General features: G+C 36.5%; 1 protein-coding gene and 4 non-coding genes across 6 annotated transcripts in view; 1 reads left to right on the top strand and 4 right to left on the bottom strand.

Annotated features, from left to right (window-relative positions):
• Nucleotides 1–1,669: 1,669 nt before the first annotated feature.
• On the bottom strand, nt 1,670–1,750 carry LOC149834671 (small nucleolar RNA SNORD27). The gene has a single exon (XR_016432854.1). It is a non-coding gene; the product is annotated as a small nucleolar RNA SNORD27 (small nucleolar RNA).
• Nucleotides 1,751–1,779: 29 nt separating this feature from the next.
• LOC149834670 (small nucleolar RNA Z43) lies at nt 1,780–1,873 on the bottom strand. The gene has a single exon (XR_016432893.1). It is a non-coding gene; the product is annotated as a small nucleolar RNA Z43 (small nucleolar RNA).
• A 519-nt stretch (nt 1,874–2,392) lies between these two features.
• Nucleotides 2,393–2,488, bottom strand: LOC149834669 (small nucleolar RNA snR60/Z15/Z230/Z193/J17). The gene has a single exon (XR_016432896.1). It is a non-coding gene; the product is annotated as a small nucleolar RNA snR60/Z15/Z230/Z193/J17 (small nucleolar RNA).
• Nucleotides 2,489–3,014: 526 nt separating this feature from the next.
• LOC149834668 (small nucleolar RNA Z43) lies at nt 3,015–3,108 on the bottom strand. Its single transcript, XR_016432891.1, has one exon. It is a non-coding gene; the product is annotated as a small nucleolar RNA Z43 (small nucleolar RNA).
• A 3,169-nt stretch (nt 3,109–6,277) lies between these two features.
• MRE11 (DNA repair and meiosis protein (Mre11)) overlaps nt 6,278–17,717 on the top strand; it is a 33,328-nt gene continuing 21,888 nt past the window's right edge. For both annotated transcript variants that reach the window (XM_090010241.1, XM_090010242.1), the window contains exons 1-14: nt 6,278–6,504; nt 6,802–6,937; nt 7,517–7,674; nt 13,695–13,785; nt 14,481–14,600; nt 14,680–14,748; nt 14,837–14,928; nt 15,114–15,216; nt 15,285–15,392; nt 15,549–15,611; nt 15,689–15,760; nt 15,864–15,941; nt 16,845–16,907; nt 17,053–17,116. In XM_090010241.1, coding sequence (XP_089866367.1) covers nt 6,488–6,504; nt 6,802–6,937; nt 7,517–7,674; nt 13,695–13,785; nt 14,481–14,600; nt 14,680–14,748; nt 14,837–14,928; nt 15,114–15,216; nt 15,285–15,392; nt 15,549–15,611; nt 15,689–15,760; nt 15,864–15,941; nt 16,845–16,907; nt 17,053–17,116 — 1,234 coding nt within the window. In that variant the 5' untranslated portion in view covers nt 6,278–6,487. The remainder of the gene's footprint in view (nt 6,505–6,801; nt 6,938–7,516; nt 7,675–13,694; nt 13,786–14,480; nt 14,601–14,679; nt 14,749–14,836; nt 14,929–15,113; nt 15,217–15,284; nt 15,393–15,548; nt 15,612–15,688; nt 15,761–15,863; nt 15,942–16,844; nt 16,908–17,052; nt 17,117–17,717) is intronic.

The following is a 17,717-nucleotide window of genomic DNA, read 5'->3' as shown; positions in this document are numbered from 1 at the left end:
CCACCACCATTTTCATCTCTCTCTCTCTCTCTCTCTCTCTCTCTCTCTCTCTCTCTCTCTTTCTCTGAGATGGGGCTGATCAACCACCCCCTCCCCTCTCATTTTTCTCATTTTTTCCAATCTGTTTTTCTCATGCTACACAAACAAGTAAAAAAAATTTATTTAGGAAAGTTATCATACCAAAACTTATCAAAGGCAAATTTTTCTTTTCCTGTGAGATTTTTTCTTGCTTCCAACCATGCCTTATGAGAAGCTCTGATATGACAACTTTTCTAAATGAGAAATTTTCACTTGTTTGTGTAGCATGAGAAAAACAAAATGAATAATGTGCGAAAAATGAGAAGGGAAAGGGTCAAACAGCAAGTCAGAGAAACCTGGAAATGGTGGTGGTTGGAGAAAGATAAAGATGTAGGAAGCTCTTCTGATGGCAGCGCATGGGATGAGATATGTTGTGGGTTAATGGTTTCCCTAAGAAAAAAGAATTTATGATAGAAAAAATTCCTCAAACCCCCACCTAGGTGTTGGAATTTTTTTATCAAAAATCACACCTTTTAGGAAAGCTTTCCTTTCAAAAAATTTCTCATCTGGAATGGTTGGAAAAGTTGTCATTTTGTATGCCCTTAAGGTATGGCATCAGAAAAGTATGGTCTTCTAGAACACATTCTCAAAAGATAATGCATAATTAATGCAGTAGCTAGGTCATTTTGGAGGAGCTGGTTCAGGGATTTAGTTGTCAAAAGCATTAGTCGGCGCTTAGGTGGACGAACAGAAAAAGGACCAGTCAGGGCCTAGGCAGGACCAGAAAAACAAAATATCAAAAAACACATAAACATTACAATAAATAGATCATTTTAGCAACAAATATATGATTGTAATTATGAATTAAGCATACATGTATAATTCAGTGTAAAATAAAGTAAAATTGCATAGCATTACACATAAAGCATATCTACATTGTATAATGTATCTATCTATCTATCTATTTATATGTATAAAAGATACACAAAACCCTCCCAACACACGCACACACATGCAATTTTAGGAATTCATATACATATATATATATATATATATATATATATATATGTGTGTGTGTGTGTGTGTGAAAAACATTGGCATACATGTAAAGAACAAAAATAAAACAAAAGCAAAAAAAAAAAAGGGAAAAAGGAAGACAAAAAGAAGAGTAGAGAGAGAGGAAAAAGAAGAAAAGAAAAGAAGAAAATTTCAAAAGAGAAAAAACAAGGTAAAAAGGAAAAAGATAAAGGGAAAAAAGGAAGAAAAAGACAAAGGAGGAAAAAGCGAAGGTGGAGGAGCCAAAGGAGAAGGAAAAAGATAAGAAGACAAAAAGGAAAACAGAAAGGAAAAAGAAAGAACAAGAAAATGAGAAAAGAAAAAAAAAGGGAAAGACCTGGTTTTAAACCAAGTTTTCAGCAACATTCAAACGTCCCCTAAAAAGGAAAAAGAAAGATTGTCACAGAGTACAAGATTACATCAATCATCAAATTTCAGGTTCATTAACATCATCCCTTTCATTCATAGTAAAATTGTACAAATTTATCTTCTTTTACTTTTCTTCTTCCAAATTGGAGAAGTAACCAAGCCCGTGGTAAAGCCATGTATACCAGAATATTAATAAAAATGTGAGGGGAAAAAGCTTAATATTTGAGGCCTCAGAGAGAAGATTAGGCGTAATCCACATGTGTGAATTCAGACATATGCTTGTCATTTCAGATGTTCATCATTGGCCAACAAATCTATCCAAGACACACACACACAGGACTGAGAATATAGGTGGTGACGTATCAGAATGGTCATCAAGGCATGAACACCATTATGATGAACGAGGCCTTTCATCATTTCTTCATCGTCCAAACCCATATATATATAAGAAAACATTGCCTTCAAAATAAAGTATTATCGTGATGTTAGGAAAAATGTTGCATTACTTTTCCCATGTCCAATGTAAACTGATTCCAAGCATCTCTTTCTTCTACTGAAGAGACTAGTATGAATGTACACATTAGTGCTAGAAATTGAGGTAAGCTTCACAGTGCCAAAAATTTCAAGGAAATTGATCTTCCCAACAAGTCCAAGAATTGCAACCACTACAACCAACATGTAAATGAACAAAACAAAAAATGCTGCTCTCGCTTCCTTACAAACGGCTGGATACTAGGACATGATGAACCCTTATAACCACTATAATGAAAAGGATATTACATTCAAGCCGAACAAACAAACATAGCATTTAAACAGCACAAGTGTATGAAGCTTCTTTAGAAGCAAATAACAATTACAGTTGAAATTATAATTTAGAATAGATAAAATTTCAAGAAAGTAAAAGCAACTAAAAAGGGAGAGCAAATAGGGACATATTAAAAGAGAACTGTTTAGTCATCAGATAGGAGCGAAAGGTGTGAAGTGTAATCACAACCTTAAGGAGGTTATCATTTGAACTATGCTACTTGTTCATCACATGACTAAATAAAATCATATTCTCAACGCATAAGACCCCCCAAAGCAACAAAGAAACAAAAAATAATTGATACATTTTTTATAAAGCAACAGAAAAGGAAAAAAAAATCAAAAGCCAAACATTGGTTATCCAAAAAAAAAAATCAAAATCTGGTTTCAACCAAAGATTTTGGCATCATCCAAACATCCCCTGAAAAGGAAAAGAAAAAATCTCAAAAAGAAGGCAGAAAGATTATATCAATAATCAAACTTCAGGCTCATTAACAACATTTAGAATCATGAAAACTTGTCTTTTGTTGCTTTTCTTCTGAAATAACGAAACTATCAAGCTCATAGTCATGTCTTATAATCAAGAAAAAAGAATGAAAACATGAGAGGAAAAACCTAATTTTTTAGCCCTCACAAGTTCAGATGTGATCCTCATGAGTGCACTCAGACATATGCTTGTCATTTTAGATGCACATCATTAGCCCTCAAATCACATACATAAGCACAGACATACACAAAATATGCACACATTGTGCATGCATCACATAGGACTCAGAATATGGGTGGTGATATATCAGAATGGTCATCAAGGCGTGATTGCCATTATGATGAACGAGACCTTTCATACTTTCATCATTGTCCAATACAAAACAAAACCACACACACAAAGATGGTCAGTCTCTCCCTTTAAATTAGACATTAAAACCAGCTACAAACTCTCCCAAAAGACAAAGAAAATGAAATTTACAACACCTGTCAGCGTATATTCAGAAACACATTCATGGTTACATACATAGCCATTACCCCAACAAACATCAACCAAGCAAATAAATCAACCATTACTACATTTTCTACCACTAGAAAACTCAATTTCAAGACTATTTCCTTGATTTTCCGTGTTCTTGAACCAAGTGAGCAAATTTTCGAAATAATTTCATTATTGAGATTTTCGATACCTTCTTATGGAACCTCACTACATCACGCTAGATTCAATTGTAGAAGGATGATCTACATATGCAAAGAGCGAAAGGAATAATGAAAAGGAGAAATATGAGGAAGAGGAAGACAAGAAGGAAACGATACCATTAAAATTGGTCACAAAGTAATCATTTCCAAAATTACTCGAATTCGATACTTACAAAATTTAAAACAAATATATAATATCCAAGCAATGGTCATGAAAAAACAATAAGAAAAATAATGAAGAATGCAGTCACCAGATCGCGCTTTCAATCCCGACGAAAGGAAAAAAAGAAATCAAAACAATGTTCAAACTTCAAAGTATTGAAATCACCGACCAGCCGTTTCTCACTTACATTTTTAGGGTAAAAGACCGATTAGTTCAAGGAGGAATCAGTCAAATTTTAGATCGATCTCGAGTATTCAAGCAAGAATTAATCGATTTCAAGGGACCACTCATCGTCCCCCTGTAATCGGCACATTTTACCGTCGATTCGATGAAATTGTCGTCGATCATACCAAATAATAAAAAAAGAAGTACAAGAGAAAGAAAATAAGAGGGAAAATGGACGAGAAGAGAATGAGAGAATAGTAAAAGAACAAGAACGCACGATCGGCAGCATCACGTTCTCTTACTCCACCAGATAGAAAAACATAACTCTTGAAAATACCAATGGCATAGCCTTGATTTAGAATTAGGGTTTCCTGGAGAAGGATTCACACGAAACCACCAGCAAACCTAACCCTAGGCACTAAAACCCTCTTTAAGCCGGAGAGAGGCGTATTTATAGAGAGAGCGGTCCGTAAAACCCTTAACCATGGACCATCAGATATGGGTCGGATCTAGCTTGGCCCGAGACAGTACCTGTTAATTTGTTTAGAGCGAGTCGGGTTCTCTTCCGGATCAGTATTTGGGACACCGGACATGCCTTACAATAGGATTCGGATCCGGATCAGAAATGCCCATTATTGTTATATCTAAAAACATATATCGCTCTTGTCCCCCATACTTTTGTGTGTGTGCGCACGCGCGCGCGCGAGCCCTCCATTATCCTTTTCTCCTTCAAGAACTTACTTTTTTTTCTTTGTTTTATATTGAAATTGTGTGTGTGAGAGAGAGAGAGAGAGAGAGAGTAGGGGTGTCAACGGGTCTGGTTTGGACTCAAGTGCGACCAAACACATATTTGACTTAATATGCTAGTGCCGGGTTCGAACTCGAGTCGAATTGAACTTAGTATCGGGTATGAACTCGAGTCCAATTGAACTTACCATAAGATAAACCATACTCAGACTATAAGAATTACATGAACTATACCCAATAAAATAATAATTTATTTTATTTTTTTGCATTGAAAAGTTGATGAGAACTTAGGTTAGGCCCGGGTCTGGTATGAATTTTCATAAAATATATTCAGCTCTATAAATTAATCGGATCCTTTGAATGACACCCCTGTGTGTGTGAGAGAGAGTACATGTTGAATGGGTGTGTGAAACTGAAGCATACCACACATGCTTGTTTGGGAAGCCTCCCTTGCACACTGGCCGACTCGACTATATAAAGACTTGGAACTCTATTTTGAATTTGATCGAGACTTGCCGATTTCAAGGTACATGACGAGAGGCCTATGTCTCGTATTGCCGATATTTTAAAATTAATTTGATTTTGTTGCAATATTTTCAAAAGCTAATATGATACCAAAAAAATGCATTATCTTTTAAATGTCCTTTACTTTGAAAGTATTGCGCTATTATTATATTGTTAATGGGAGAAAAACACTTTGGTAGCATTTTTGTTTCTCTTTCAATTTTTCTATTGTTTATATTTTTATTATATAAGTTTGTCCTTTTTTCTATATTTTGTTATTTTATATATATTTAATTTAACAATAATTTTTTTATAAAATAACATTTTTCAAAATTTCTCTAGATGTTTTCCTACCAAAAAATTGCCACTAGCGATATTTGTGATTGTTCTCATGAGTCACAAGTAAGGATGTCAACTGGTTGGATTTGGATCATAATAGGGCAAGTTTGAACTCAAATTTATATTTGGGATGCAGGTACCAAATTCATATATGGGACTGATTGGATCCCTCATAAGAAAAACCATACTCACATCCTATAAAGATTAGATGAACCAGATTCGATCCATACGTGGTAAAATAATACTTTTTATATTCTTTACATTGAAAAATCACGGTCTTAATCGGAACTCGGGCCATACCGAGAGTAGATCAGAAATCACTTTAAGGAAACACCTTCACCATCCATGGATTCATATGCACGAGGACCTCATGGTCTTTGTGCATATTGTAGACGGTGATGATGCTAAATCACTTTACTAAAAGTGTTTTGACAGATGACATGATATGCTCTTGGCCGAATTCGAGTTTGGTATGAAATTTCACAAACCATATTCAACTCCATATACTAATAGGATCCTTTGGATCCGATTAAATTTTTAATTGGACATCATTATTCTTCCCCAAATCCTGGCCCTAGAGTATCAAATCCGGATAGATACGTTTAGGAGCCTATATAGGGTTCTCACAGAGTCCTCCAAACAAGGGCGGGTTTACGTCTCTTGAACCGAAACGTTTTGTAACTTAGCGAAACGATCCGGTACGGAAGCTTACGTACAAGTACCACCGCGAAATCCAGATCGCGACTAACTAAAACCCCAAACTTTGGCGCCACGTCCGAGACTTGAAAAATTTTCCGATTCCTTCCTTCCTCCGGAAGCCTCTTCCCCTTCTCTCCCGCAACCCTAACCCTCGTTCCTTCCTACTGTCGCTTCGTTTAGCGTTTACCGTCGTCTCTCCTTTTAGGGATTCAGATTTCGCGCGTTCGTGCTCTGTCAGGGTTTTCGTCGCACTAGGTCCCGTTTGGTTGTTAGATGGATCGTCGTCCTTGTTACGATTTCTGGCTTTGGTTACTGATTCTTGCTCAGTCGTGCTGAGCGCGGAATCAAAACCAGGTACTTCTTAAGCGTAATAGTGGAAGCCCCTTTTGGAACGGACTTGTTCTTCGAAGCCTAGCAGAAGGCGCACTTGCATCTAGAATGGAGGAATCTTCGAGGTAAAACCTCTCTCTTTCTATCGGTCTTTTTTTTTTCAATCATGAACCGATTAGTTATATCGAATTCCATCTAGGCATTTTTCGCGTGTTCGATTCAGTTAATCGCACTTAATCCCCTTCTAGTTGTTTGATTGCTAGTTGAATAACTCTTGTTGGTGATTCTTTGTATTTTCTGTTCGATCGTGAATCGCCTGATATTTTGGTTTTTAGCAAAGCGGAGTATATAGAAACGCTGCGTCTTACACTCAGTGTGCTTAATTTCTTTCCTCTGCTACTAATTAGACATCAAGTTTCCAGGGAAAGTGCTGAGAACACGCTTCGGATACTTGTTGCGACGGATTGCCATCTTGGCTACATGGAGAAGGATGAAATACGTCGCCTTGATTCGTTTCAGTCCTTTGAAGAGATATGCTCGATAGCGGAGCAGAAACAGGTGAGGGAGATTATCATTTGATTCATTCCAGGACTTTCTGACGCACTATAAAAAAAACTACATCTGATATCATCAGTGTATGCTCTCAACCTGGTTTGGTTAGATGCCATCTGATTCAAATGTGTGCTGAAATATGATCGGATTAGTCACACATAATTCACACCTTGAATACACACGTATTTCACACTTTGAATCTTTTTTCACTTTTGAAGCCGAAATAAAAAACCTTCACTAAATATTAGATAAGTATGATATTGTGTAAGCCCCACACAAATACTAGCCACTAAAGAAAAAAAACTTTGAAAATGTTGACAAGAAGTTCATCATGTCCACATTTATCCCCAATTCCCCATCCATGCTGTAGTAATGTTTCTTTTGAAAAATATCTCAAATTTACTTGACATGTTCAGCCGGGTTCAATGATGATATGGGTTTTTTTGTTTACTAGTAGCATGCTATTGTTTATGTGTAAGAATAAAAATATATCCAATTATTTTCAATGGTTCAAAACTTGAGATTTTTTGGATATATTTAATAATATTAAATCAAGTCTGTCTTAATCTCTGTTCTGGATTGCAGGTGGATTTCTTGCTGCTTGGTGGTGATCTGTTTCATGAAAATAAGCCTTCAAGGACAACCCTAGTAAAAACCATTGAAATTCTCCGTCGTTACTGCCTCAATGAACGACCTGTCCAGTTCCAAGTTGTCAGTGATCAGACCGTGAATTTCGTGAACATGTAAACTTCTCATGCATCCATAGCTTTTGGATAAGTGATATGAGATCATGGCCAATTTTCCGTCTGTTTACTTGCTTTGAGATTGCATAACACTTTTGAAATTCAGTCCAGCTTATTCATGCAATCAACTGTTGTTTACTCTCATGTTTCCATTTGAAATGTCTGAATGTGTTTCTGATATCACACTTGATTTAGAGCCTTATGTCCATCTGTTAAGGGCACAAACAAAATCCAGGCATAGAATCTCCTAACCCTGATACATTTCTAAAAGGAAAGCTCCTTTTGATATATATATATATATATATATATTCCAGGTTCTCACAATTTATCAATGTCTTTAGGTAGTGGAAGACGGTTCTCAAATGCTTCCCATTCAGGAAGTTGTTCTGAAATTTGGTATAGTCCTTGCGGTTTTGTTAATTCCTAATCTTCATGACCATTTGGATGATAAGGAATCATATAGCTATGAAAATCCAGTTCCTCCTCTACCATCATTTCAACAATTATTTTTCTTCAAACAATCCTCAGGATAGACATATGATAGATCCTAGAATTAAGTGGTGGGCACTGAAAGGAGCTAAACAAGGAATGTTTGTAGAGCAGGTAGTTAAGGAAGCTGATTGGTGTCTCAAGGAGGATTCAGAATCAATGTGGAGTAAGATAGCGGGTGGCATGAGAAAGGTGGCTAAGGAGGTATTGGGTGAGTCTAAAGGCGGTGCACCTCTAGGTAAGGATACATCATGGTAGAACGAGGATGTCAAGTTAGCTATTAAGATTAAAAGAGAGTGTTATAGAAATCTAAGTAAGAGTCGTGATAATGAAAATTTGGAGAAGTATATGATAGCAAAGAAGAAAGCTAAAAAAATAGTTCGAAACGCGAGGGATAAGGTATATAAGGAGGTTTATGACAAATTGGATACCAAAGAGGGCGAGAAGGATATTTATAAGCTTGCAAAGATGAGAGATAGGAAATCGAGGGATCTGAGTATGGTTAGATGTATCAAAGATGAAACACAAAGGGTTTTAGTCAAAGATGAGGAAATTAAGGAGTGATGAAAATATTATTTTGATAAGCTATTTAATGGAAGTCATGCTCAGGATCTTGGAGACTTCTCCATTCCTTTTCATGAGATGAATCGTGACTTCATGCGCAAGATTCAAAAGAAAGAAATTGCAGAGGCTTTAAAGAAAATAAAATCAAGGACAATTGGCCCAGATGGTATACCTATCGAGCTATGTCACAGGGATTCGGCTAGCAGGGTGCCGCACCCGCGTCGATGCGACTCGACACGGGTGCGGTCAACCCGATCTTGAGTCCGTTGACCACACCCAGGGTCATTTTGGTCCATTTTGTTTGGATTTAAAAAAAAAAAATTGCCCTACGAAATAGGCTGCAGAATTTAAAAAAAAATTCTGGACAACTGCTTGTTGCTGCTGCTCTTGTTTTATAAAGAGGCACTTGTGTCCACAACATCTGACGAGCTTTGTTGGCATCCCATGCTATTCCTGCCTCTAAACAATTAATTCACAGCGTTGGAAAACATACTATTAACTTGGAAATGATGATCCATCTTTCTCAAAAATTAAAACCAAAATTCAAGAGCCTTTTGAAGTCTTTATGATTCAACCAACCAGATCCTTTTTCGTCAAGGATTTTCTCTCCCCACAATAAATGATAATGGTGGTGGTAGAGCCTTGGTGACTATTAAAATTCACTTTTCTCCTGACGAGATGGGTGCTCTAGTCGTAGCCTTGTGTAGACCTCTCTTTTCCACATGTCAAATCCAATAAATTTCTTTTAGCTGTCATCTGTGTGCAACTGTATATAAAATGAAATTTGAAGAACCCTAGGCAGTGGCGTGGTAGTGGTGCCGTAGGCCTCGTGAAGACTCTCTCTCCAACAAACCATATCAAACCTTTCGCTTATATTTTTTTCGTGAAGACCAGGGAGTTTCAGACATGATTGAATCATGACAATCAGCAGAACGCAGCTGGGTCGATCAGTTCATCAATTTTGTCCCGTTGAGCTAAAGTACACAACAAGCAGAACGTGGGTAACAAGTCTTCAAACAAACACACTAGCAAAAAAAATTGAATCCCGACCCACGCCAGGGGAACCCCCGACCCCCTTCTATATATATATTTACATTTTTGCCCCTGTCGCACCCCTGCACCCGGGTTTTTTGGAAGTGTCGAATCCCCACACCCGCACCCGCTCCCGCTCCCACTCCCGCTCCCGCACCCGCACCCGCACCCGCACCCATGTGACATAGCTTTCGAGGCTTGAAAATGCTTGGGTGAGAAAGGTTTAGAATGGCTGACAAATCTTTTTAACAAGATTTGGTGGACAAATAAGATGCCTAATGAGTGGAGGAAGATTTCTTTGGTGCCTCTATATAAGAATAAGGGTGATATATAAGATTGCACAAACTATCGTGGTATAAAACTCATTAGTCATACTATGAAACTTTGGGAGAGGGTGATTGAGTATAGGTTGAGGAAGGTTGTCATGATATCAGAGAATCAATTTGGTTTTATGCCTGAAAGATCAACTATGGAAGCTATACATCTTTTTAGACAACTTATTGAGAGATATAGAGAGAGGAACAAAGATTTGCATATGGTTTTTATTGATTTGGAGAAGGCATACGATAGAGTACCTAGGGATGTTCTCTGGTGGACAATGATGAAGAAAGGTGTTTCTCTCAAGTACATTAGTATAATTAAAGATATGTACGAAGGAGTAGTAACCAATGTCCGCACTTGTGGAGGGGTGACAATCAATTTTCCTATAACGGTTGGGTTACATCAAGGATCTGCTTTAAGCCCTTTCCTATTTACTATAGTGATGGATGAGCTTACGAGATCAATTCAAGAAAATGTGCCGTGGTGTATGTTGTTTGCTGATGATATTGTTTTGATTGATGAGTCTAGAGCTGGGGTTAATGCTAAGTTAGAATTATGGAGACATACATTAGAAGCAAGATGTTTTAAGTTGAGTAAGAGTAAGACAAAATATATGGAATGTCGGTTTAGTAAGCAACGAAGTAGTGATGGGAGTCTAGTGAAGCTTAGTGAGCAAGAAATATCGGTGGATGACTGTTTCACATATTTGGGATCTATCATTCAAAAGTATAAAGAAATTGATGGAGATGTAAATCATAGGATAAAGGTTGGGTAGATGAAATGGAAAAGTGCAATTGGAGTGTTGTGCGATCGTAGAATGCCATTGCGGTTGGAGGGAAAGTTTTATAGGACGACAATTAGGCCCGCTTTACTATATGGTATAGAATGTTGGGCTACCAAGAGGCATCATATTAAAAAAATGAGTGTAGTTGAGATGCGTATGCTTAGATGGATGTGTGGAAATACAATAAAAGATAAGATTCGAAACGAGGAGATACGTAAGAAGGTAGGCGTTGCATCCATTGAAAATAAGATGAGAGAGAATCGTTTAGGGTGGTTTGGACATATTCGGCGAAGGCCTAATGATGCTCCCGTTAGAAGGATGGAGAAATGGGAAAATATATTAGTTAAAAGAGGTCGTGGTATGCCTAAGAAGACTTGGATGGAGATGATAGGAAAGGATATGAATGCTTTGAACCTCACCGAGGACATGACATTGGATAAAAATGATTGGAGGAGAAGGATTCATGTGGAAGACCCAAAATGATTTCCTTTTTGGTTCATATCGCTGACCCTAATTGTTTTGGGATGAAGGTGTAGTTGTTGTTGTTGTTGTTGTTGTTGTTGTTGTAAACAATCCTCAGGAGTTATTATCCTCTCGAAAAGTCAAGCTTCCACTGTAAGTGGGCCAAATGCCTGGTTTTTTATTTTATAGTAGGTACCATAAAAATAAAAGCAATCAGTCTTTAATGGCAGAAATGTCTATCACATAAAAAATACCATTCAATTAAGAATTGCAAAGCTTGATATAACTAGTATATAGTATGAAATAACATGAATAATAAAATGTGGATTCATAATAAATATCCATAAGTTACTAAACTAGTATATCAAGCATTCACAATCTATAAATATGTACTGTGCATACCCTATTCACTTTTGAGACCAACTATCATGAAGTAAGATCTGAATTCTGAACTTGTGAAAACTAATCATGTCATCGATATCTTCATGTAAAAGAGCATTAAAAATCTAGAAAAACTAATCATGGCAAAATGTTAAAATGGTTTGTGTTAATAAAGGTTAAAATGAGAATGTATCCATACACAAGTAGAAAAAGAAAATTCTGTATATATCACAATAGTTTTTATACATGATGTCATTTGTGTGACTAAAACCGAAAAGTAACCATCATGAAGGAAGATATATGTGAAGTGGGTGAACAAACTGTGTTAACCTAACAAGGACACTGATTTGGGCTGACCTAGATGAGTCACCTGGTCAACTCACACAAGTAGTACAAACAAAACACCTTATGTTTCATCATAGTTCTTAGTGTCATTTGTATAACTAAAACCTAAATGTAAGAATCATGAAGATATATGTGGACTGGGTGAACAGACTGTTTTGACCTATTAGGGATGCTGATCGGCTCTGACTTGGACCAGTCATCAGTCCAGGTCACTAGTTTTTTAGATTATGAAAGGGACATTTCAATGTAAAGGGAGGTGACAGAATGCATACGTTGCAAGTAAAGTCCAATTGTGTATGGTGTAACTGATTCATTTTAAATAAGGTCACATTGGTAGTTGTGTATAAGTGTAAGACAAGTCCACCATTATATTGTGGTAACATATTATTGGACTGGTAGCAAAGCATGCATTCACGGTTGCATGTTTTGGTTGTATAGAAATGAACTTGTAGGTGTACATTCCATTAGCTGCCTTATTGCTTCATATGTTTCATTGATATGGATCATGTTATTTCAAGCATGGGCACTGATATCAGTGATAATCTAAAAATATCACTATATTATCGCTGTATTTCCGAAGAAGGATATCAAAGGTTAAATATCTTAATATTTTGAAAACATCGCCAAATTAATTGTATTGTGATATTATCATGAGAGTATCACGATGTTATCAATTATTTTTGCTGTTTTAATTTCTTTTATACAATCTTAAATATTTGTTTCTTCTTTCTTTTTTATTTTTACTTATTTCTTTTATTATATATGTATTTTATTGTCGAAACATGATATTTCTTACTCATTTTTGGTATTTTTATATTCTTTTAATTTTAAGCTGAGTTTTTCCCGAGATTTATCAACCTCCCTCTAATATAATCTCACCAAGATATAGTCGATACTGGTATTTTTGACCATGATTTCAAGTATGAGATCACCAACTAAATATTAATCCTTATTGTAATATATAGTACACCATTTTCTTTTGGGTGCTTGAACTTTATGTAGGGATGTAAATAGGTTAGATTCGTTTCAGATGTAGGCATTAGAGAAATCAACCTAATTGGATATTGTCTAGTTGGATTCGGATGGGAAAAGCTAATGCCTAATCCAGATCCAACCAGCTTAAATACCTAATTTGATACAAGTTTTACATGTATTTGGATAAGGATATACGTCGGATTTGGTTCAGGTGTGATATTCTGTATTGAGCCTGAACTCGATTATTAATTGGTTATTGCTTGTTCTATCAGATCTGACTAAACAGATTTGGATCTGGTTGGATATCTTACTTGAATCCAAATTGTTGTGAATCCCTACTTTTATGCATATGTATTGTGGTAACATAGCTGAAACTAAAATTGATGGAAGTGTTTGACTTATATATTTCCATAAGTCTTAACTGTATAAACTAATACTGGGGCTATGGCCCTGAATTTTCACTGCATGAATTTCATTTCTAAATGAAGCTTTAGCAAATTGCTACTTTGTAACTTGGGAGTTTGGTGAAACTGTTATTTGTGTTATATTAGCAAAACAGTGTCTTACTATTTCCATCTATGAATGCTTTGTTGGCATTTTTAGTGCACGATTATTTTACTTATGAAAATGTGCTTGCAACTTATGGTGTGCATGTTTCTTTCTCCAGATTTGGACATGTCAATTATGAGGATCCTCACTTTAATGTTGGCTTACCTGTGTTTAGCATTCATGGCAACCATGATGATCCAGCAGGAGTGGTATGGTTACAAGTTTATACAATTGACTCTCTCTCTCTCTCTCTCCCATTATATGCGTATATATGTACACACACACACACATATATCGTAGTCACAGATCAGCAATATTTTCAAAATATCATGATATTATTGTTGTAGGTTCAGCAAGCAACATTAAAGGTAAAATATCATGGTATTTTGAAATATTGCCAATTTAATTATATTCTGCATTCTTGTGATAATATTGCAATATTATCTATTATTTTTACTTTATTTTTTTACTACGTCTTAAATATTGTTTTTCTTCTTTCTTTTACAATTTTTACTTATTTCTTTTATTATATGTGTATGTTATTGCCTAAATATGTTATTTTCTAATTTATTTTTGTTCTTTTTATATTTTAAAATTGTTTAAGCCTAGAGATTTTTCCGATATTTATCAACGTATCCTATCATGTCACGAAAAATTGCCTTACCGAGATATAGCTGAGACATGTATATTCCCCTCCCCCTACCAAAAAAAAGGGTAGTGTTACATGGTGCTCTCTCTATTCACATGATCCCAGATGCTGTTCGTTGTTCAGCTGGTCACTGCATTCTAGTTATACTCTTGCAATGTGGGTTTGTGATTTAGTTTAACATGATATATAGTTCAGTTGCTATTTGTTTCATGTAGACATATAAATACCTGTGTGTTTTATTTTCTGTCGTGTCAGGACAATCTCTCTGCAATTGATATCCTTTCTGCATGCAATCTTGTAAACTATTTTGGCAAAATGCTTCTTGGAGGCTCTGGTGTTGGTCAGATCACTCTTTATCCAATACTTATTAAGAAGGTTTGTAAAGTGATACTGAGGCCATGCCCATTAGCTGTTAATTATTGAAAGAATAGTTCTTGACATAATATCTGCCCAGGGTTCTACATCAGTTGCATTGTATGGGCTTGGTAACATTCGTGATGAGCGGCTTAACAGAATGTTCCAGGTATTTTTCAAAAGTAGTGGTAGTTGTGTGTGCGTGTGCGCGCGCTAATGGACGATCTCTTTCTTGGACAAAATTTTGGATGCAACAGACACCACATGCCATTCAATGGATGCGACCTGAAGGCCAAGAAGAATGCCCTGTTTCAGCCTGGTTCAACATTTTGGTCCTTCACCAAAATAGGTGATCTTTGCTTCTCATGGACTTTGGAAGGAGTCTGTTATTGTTTTGTCATCATAAATGTTCTTGTGAAGCCCTCTGAAAGTTTACTTGTTCATTGATCTTTGCTTTAATACTCCTGTTTGCTAATTGAGAACATCTGTCTGAGCACGTATTATTATGGTAATTTTTGTTTCTTGTACATCTAGGATCAAAACAAATCCCAAAAATGCTATTAATGAGCATTTCTTACCAAGATTCTTGGACTTCATTATATGGGGACATGAGCATGAGTGCCTGATTGATCCACAGGTTTGAATGGATTTTTCCTCTTTTTTCTTCAGTTAAAGTGGCAGAATGATGTAGTTTTTGGTTTGCAGGAAGTTCCAGGCATGGGTTTTCATATTACTCAACCAGGCTCTTCTGTTGCAACATCTCTTATTGATGGAGAAGCAAAACCTAAACATGTGCTTCTTTTGGAGATCAAGGTTGCCAAAAAAAAAAGAGGCCCATCTTTACTCATGATAAAACTGGTTTTCTTTTCAGCTATTTTGGTGTATCATTTTCAATTTCAATCTTACACGTTCACTTATACACATTCTTTCTCTCTCTGATATCCTTCCTATGTCATTTCTAAATTTCAGGAAACTCAGTACCGTGCCACTAAAATACCTTTGTGGTCGGTGCGTCCTTTTGAATATACTGAGGTAAGTTTGATATATTCTCATTTGATTATGTCCTACTCTTTGTTGAGCACGTGTTATACTGAATTACATAATGATAGGTAGTTTTGAAAGATGAACCAGATATTGATCCGAATGATCAATTGTCAGTGCTTGAGCATCTTGATGAAGTTGTAAGTCATTGTTCTCATTTAAACAGTGGTTAAATTTCTTTCTCCTTAAGAATATTTCTGAGCCATTTTATATTAGTAATGAGTGTCAGTCAACTGTTTCCAGGTCAGGAAGTTGATTGAAAAGGCTGGTAAAGGCCATGGCAGTCTGTCGGTGCAGAAGCTTCCATTAGTTCGGATAAAGGTTTTATTCTTTTAGAACTCTTGATAAAAATGAAAAATGCTAATTGTGATTCTTAGCCTGCTTCGTTCTGCATTTGTTGTTTCCTCATAAAAAAAAAGCTTTAAACTGAAATGATCACAAGTTAAGCCATATCAGTTCAAGTTTCCTGAATAATTCAGATTAAGACTCTATTATTTGGCGGGCCATTATGCAAAGGTCTATGTCACATTGGTGCGGGTGCAGGGGTGCGGCACTTTCAAAAACCTTGGGTGTGGGGGTGCGGCAGGGGCAAAAATGTAAAATATATATAGAAGGGGGGTTCCCCCAGCGCGGGTCCCGCTGCGCGGTCAGCGGGCGGGGGTCCGCCCCTGGCGGGGGGGGGGGGGTTATAGGGGGGCAGCCCCCCCCCCCCCAAGGTTTTTTAAAAAAAATTCTGCAGCCCATTTCATAGGGCAATTTAAAAAAAAATCCAAAAAATGGACCGAAATGACCCTGGGTGCGGTCAATGCACCCAGGGTCGGGTTGACCGCACCCGGTGCCGCAATCGCACCCGCGTCGAGTCACGTCGATGCGGGTGCGGCACTCTGCTAGCCGAATCCCTGTTACATAGGCAAAGGTACTTTATAGACATCTTGTGCAATCTGTATCCTACTTCTCATATTACCCAAGAAAACCTTAAGAATTGATTCTATGGAAGTTAAGATAAAATTTTGCAATTGACTACCCAGAGAGCATAATTTATTAATGTTCTGTTTTATGAAGTTGAATACTGGTTGAAAAGCTCTCAGTTGTTTAATATTTAGTATTAACAGTAACTAATAGTGAGTCAGTAGATTTTTAATCTTTTATATCAAGCTCCAATCACCAATTATATGGTGCCTTTTCTTCTTCTTATCTTTTTTGCTTATTCAAATCTTTTGGCAGGTGGACTATACAGGATTTATGACAATTAATCCTCAAAGATTTGGTCAAAAGTATGTGGGAAAGGTATCCCAAACTGCCAGTATTGACGTACTTATATTAGTTGTCCTGGAAGTTCAGTATGTCAAAAGTAAAGGGTTTTTTGTCCATGTCATTTATATGCATATTGAATATTTCTGTTGACCAACCAAACCATGCTCTGCTTCTGTAGGTGGCAAATCCACAGGATATTCTAATTTTTTCGAAGGCTGCAAAGAAACGCCAATCTCATGAAGGTATCGGTTGTTATCCAAGTAAAACAAAGTTTGCGTCTAGCATCCAGATATATGTTTGTTTTAGATGCGCTTCTTGTTGTTGTCAGTTTTATGGATAGTTTTGGTTCTAGTTAAACCTGCAATAAGTAAGAATCACCCTGTAGAGCCATGGCAGACTAGGAAAGGGTAGGATGAAGCAACAGTAACAATACAGGTGAGAAAAAACTATATACAGATGGTATACACGGCTGTTTTGTCCACCTCTATTGTTTGTATTATAGCACGAGACACGGGGCATCGTCCATTGCGTGTGCATCCACTGGCGATAAGCAGCTACCACCTAATATATATATATATATATATATATATATTACTACTATGTGTACAATCTAGTTGGAAAAGCATAGGTGCAAGTTATATTCACTCAATCCGATCTCATAGGTGTGTTTAACATGGTTTGTTTGGTTGGTATTACACCATTTTTTTTATGTAAAGATAAGATTTTATGAATCATGAAATTTTGGTATATCTTGGGCCATTGATTTTTAAAGCCCTTGATGAAAAACCAACTTATGTTTTGCAAAAGAATGATTTAAAATCTGTTTTCTAGGAAGAAATTATA

The sequence above is a fragment of the Nuphar pumila genome, chromosome 6, assembly GCF_984573655.1.
Source record: "Nuphar pumila chromosome 6, dmNupPumi1.hap1.1, whole genome shotgun sequence".
NCBI lineage: Eukaryota > Viridiplantae > Streptophyta > Magnoliopsida > Nymphaeales > Nymphaeaceae > Nuphar > Nuphar pumila.
The sequence above is the reverse complement of the archived record's forward strand: the minus strand, read 5'-3'. Positions and strand labels throughout refer to the sequence as shown.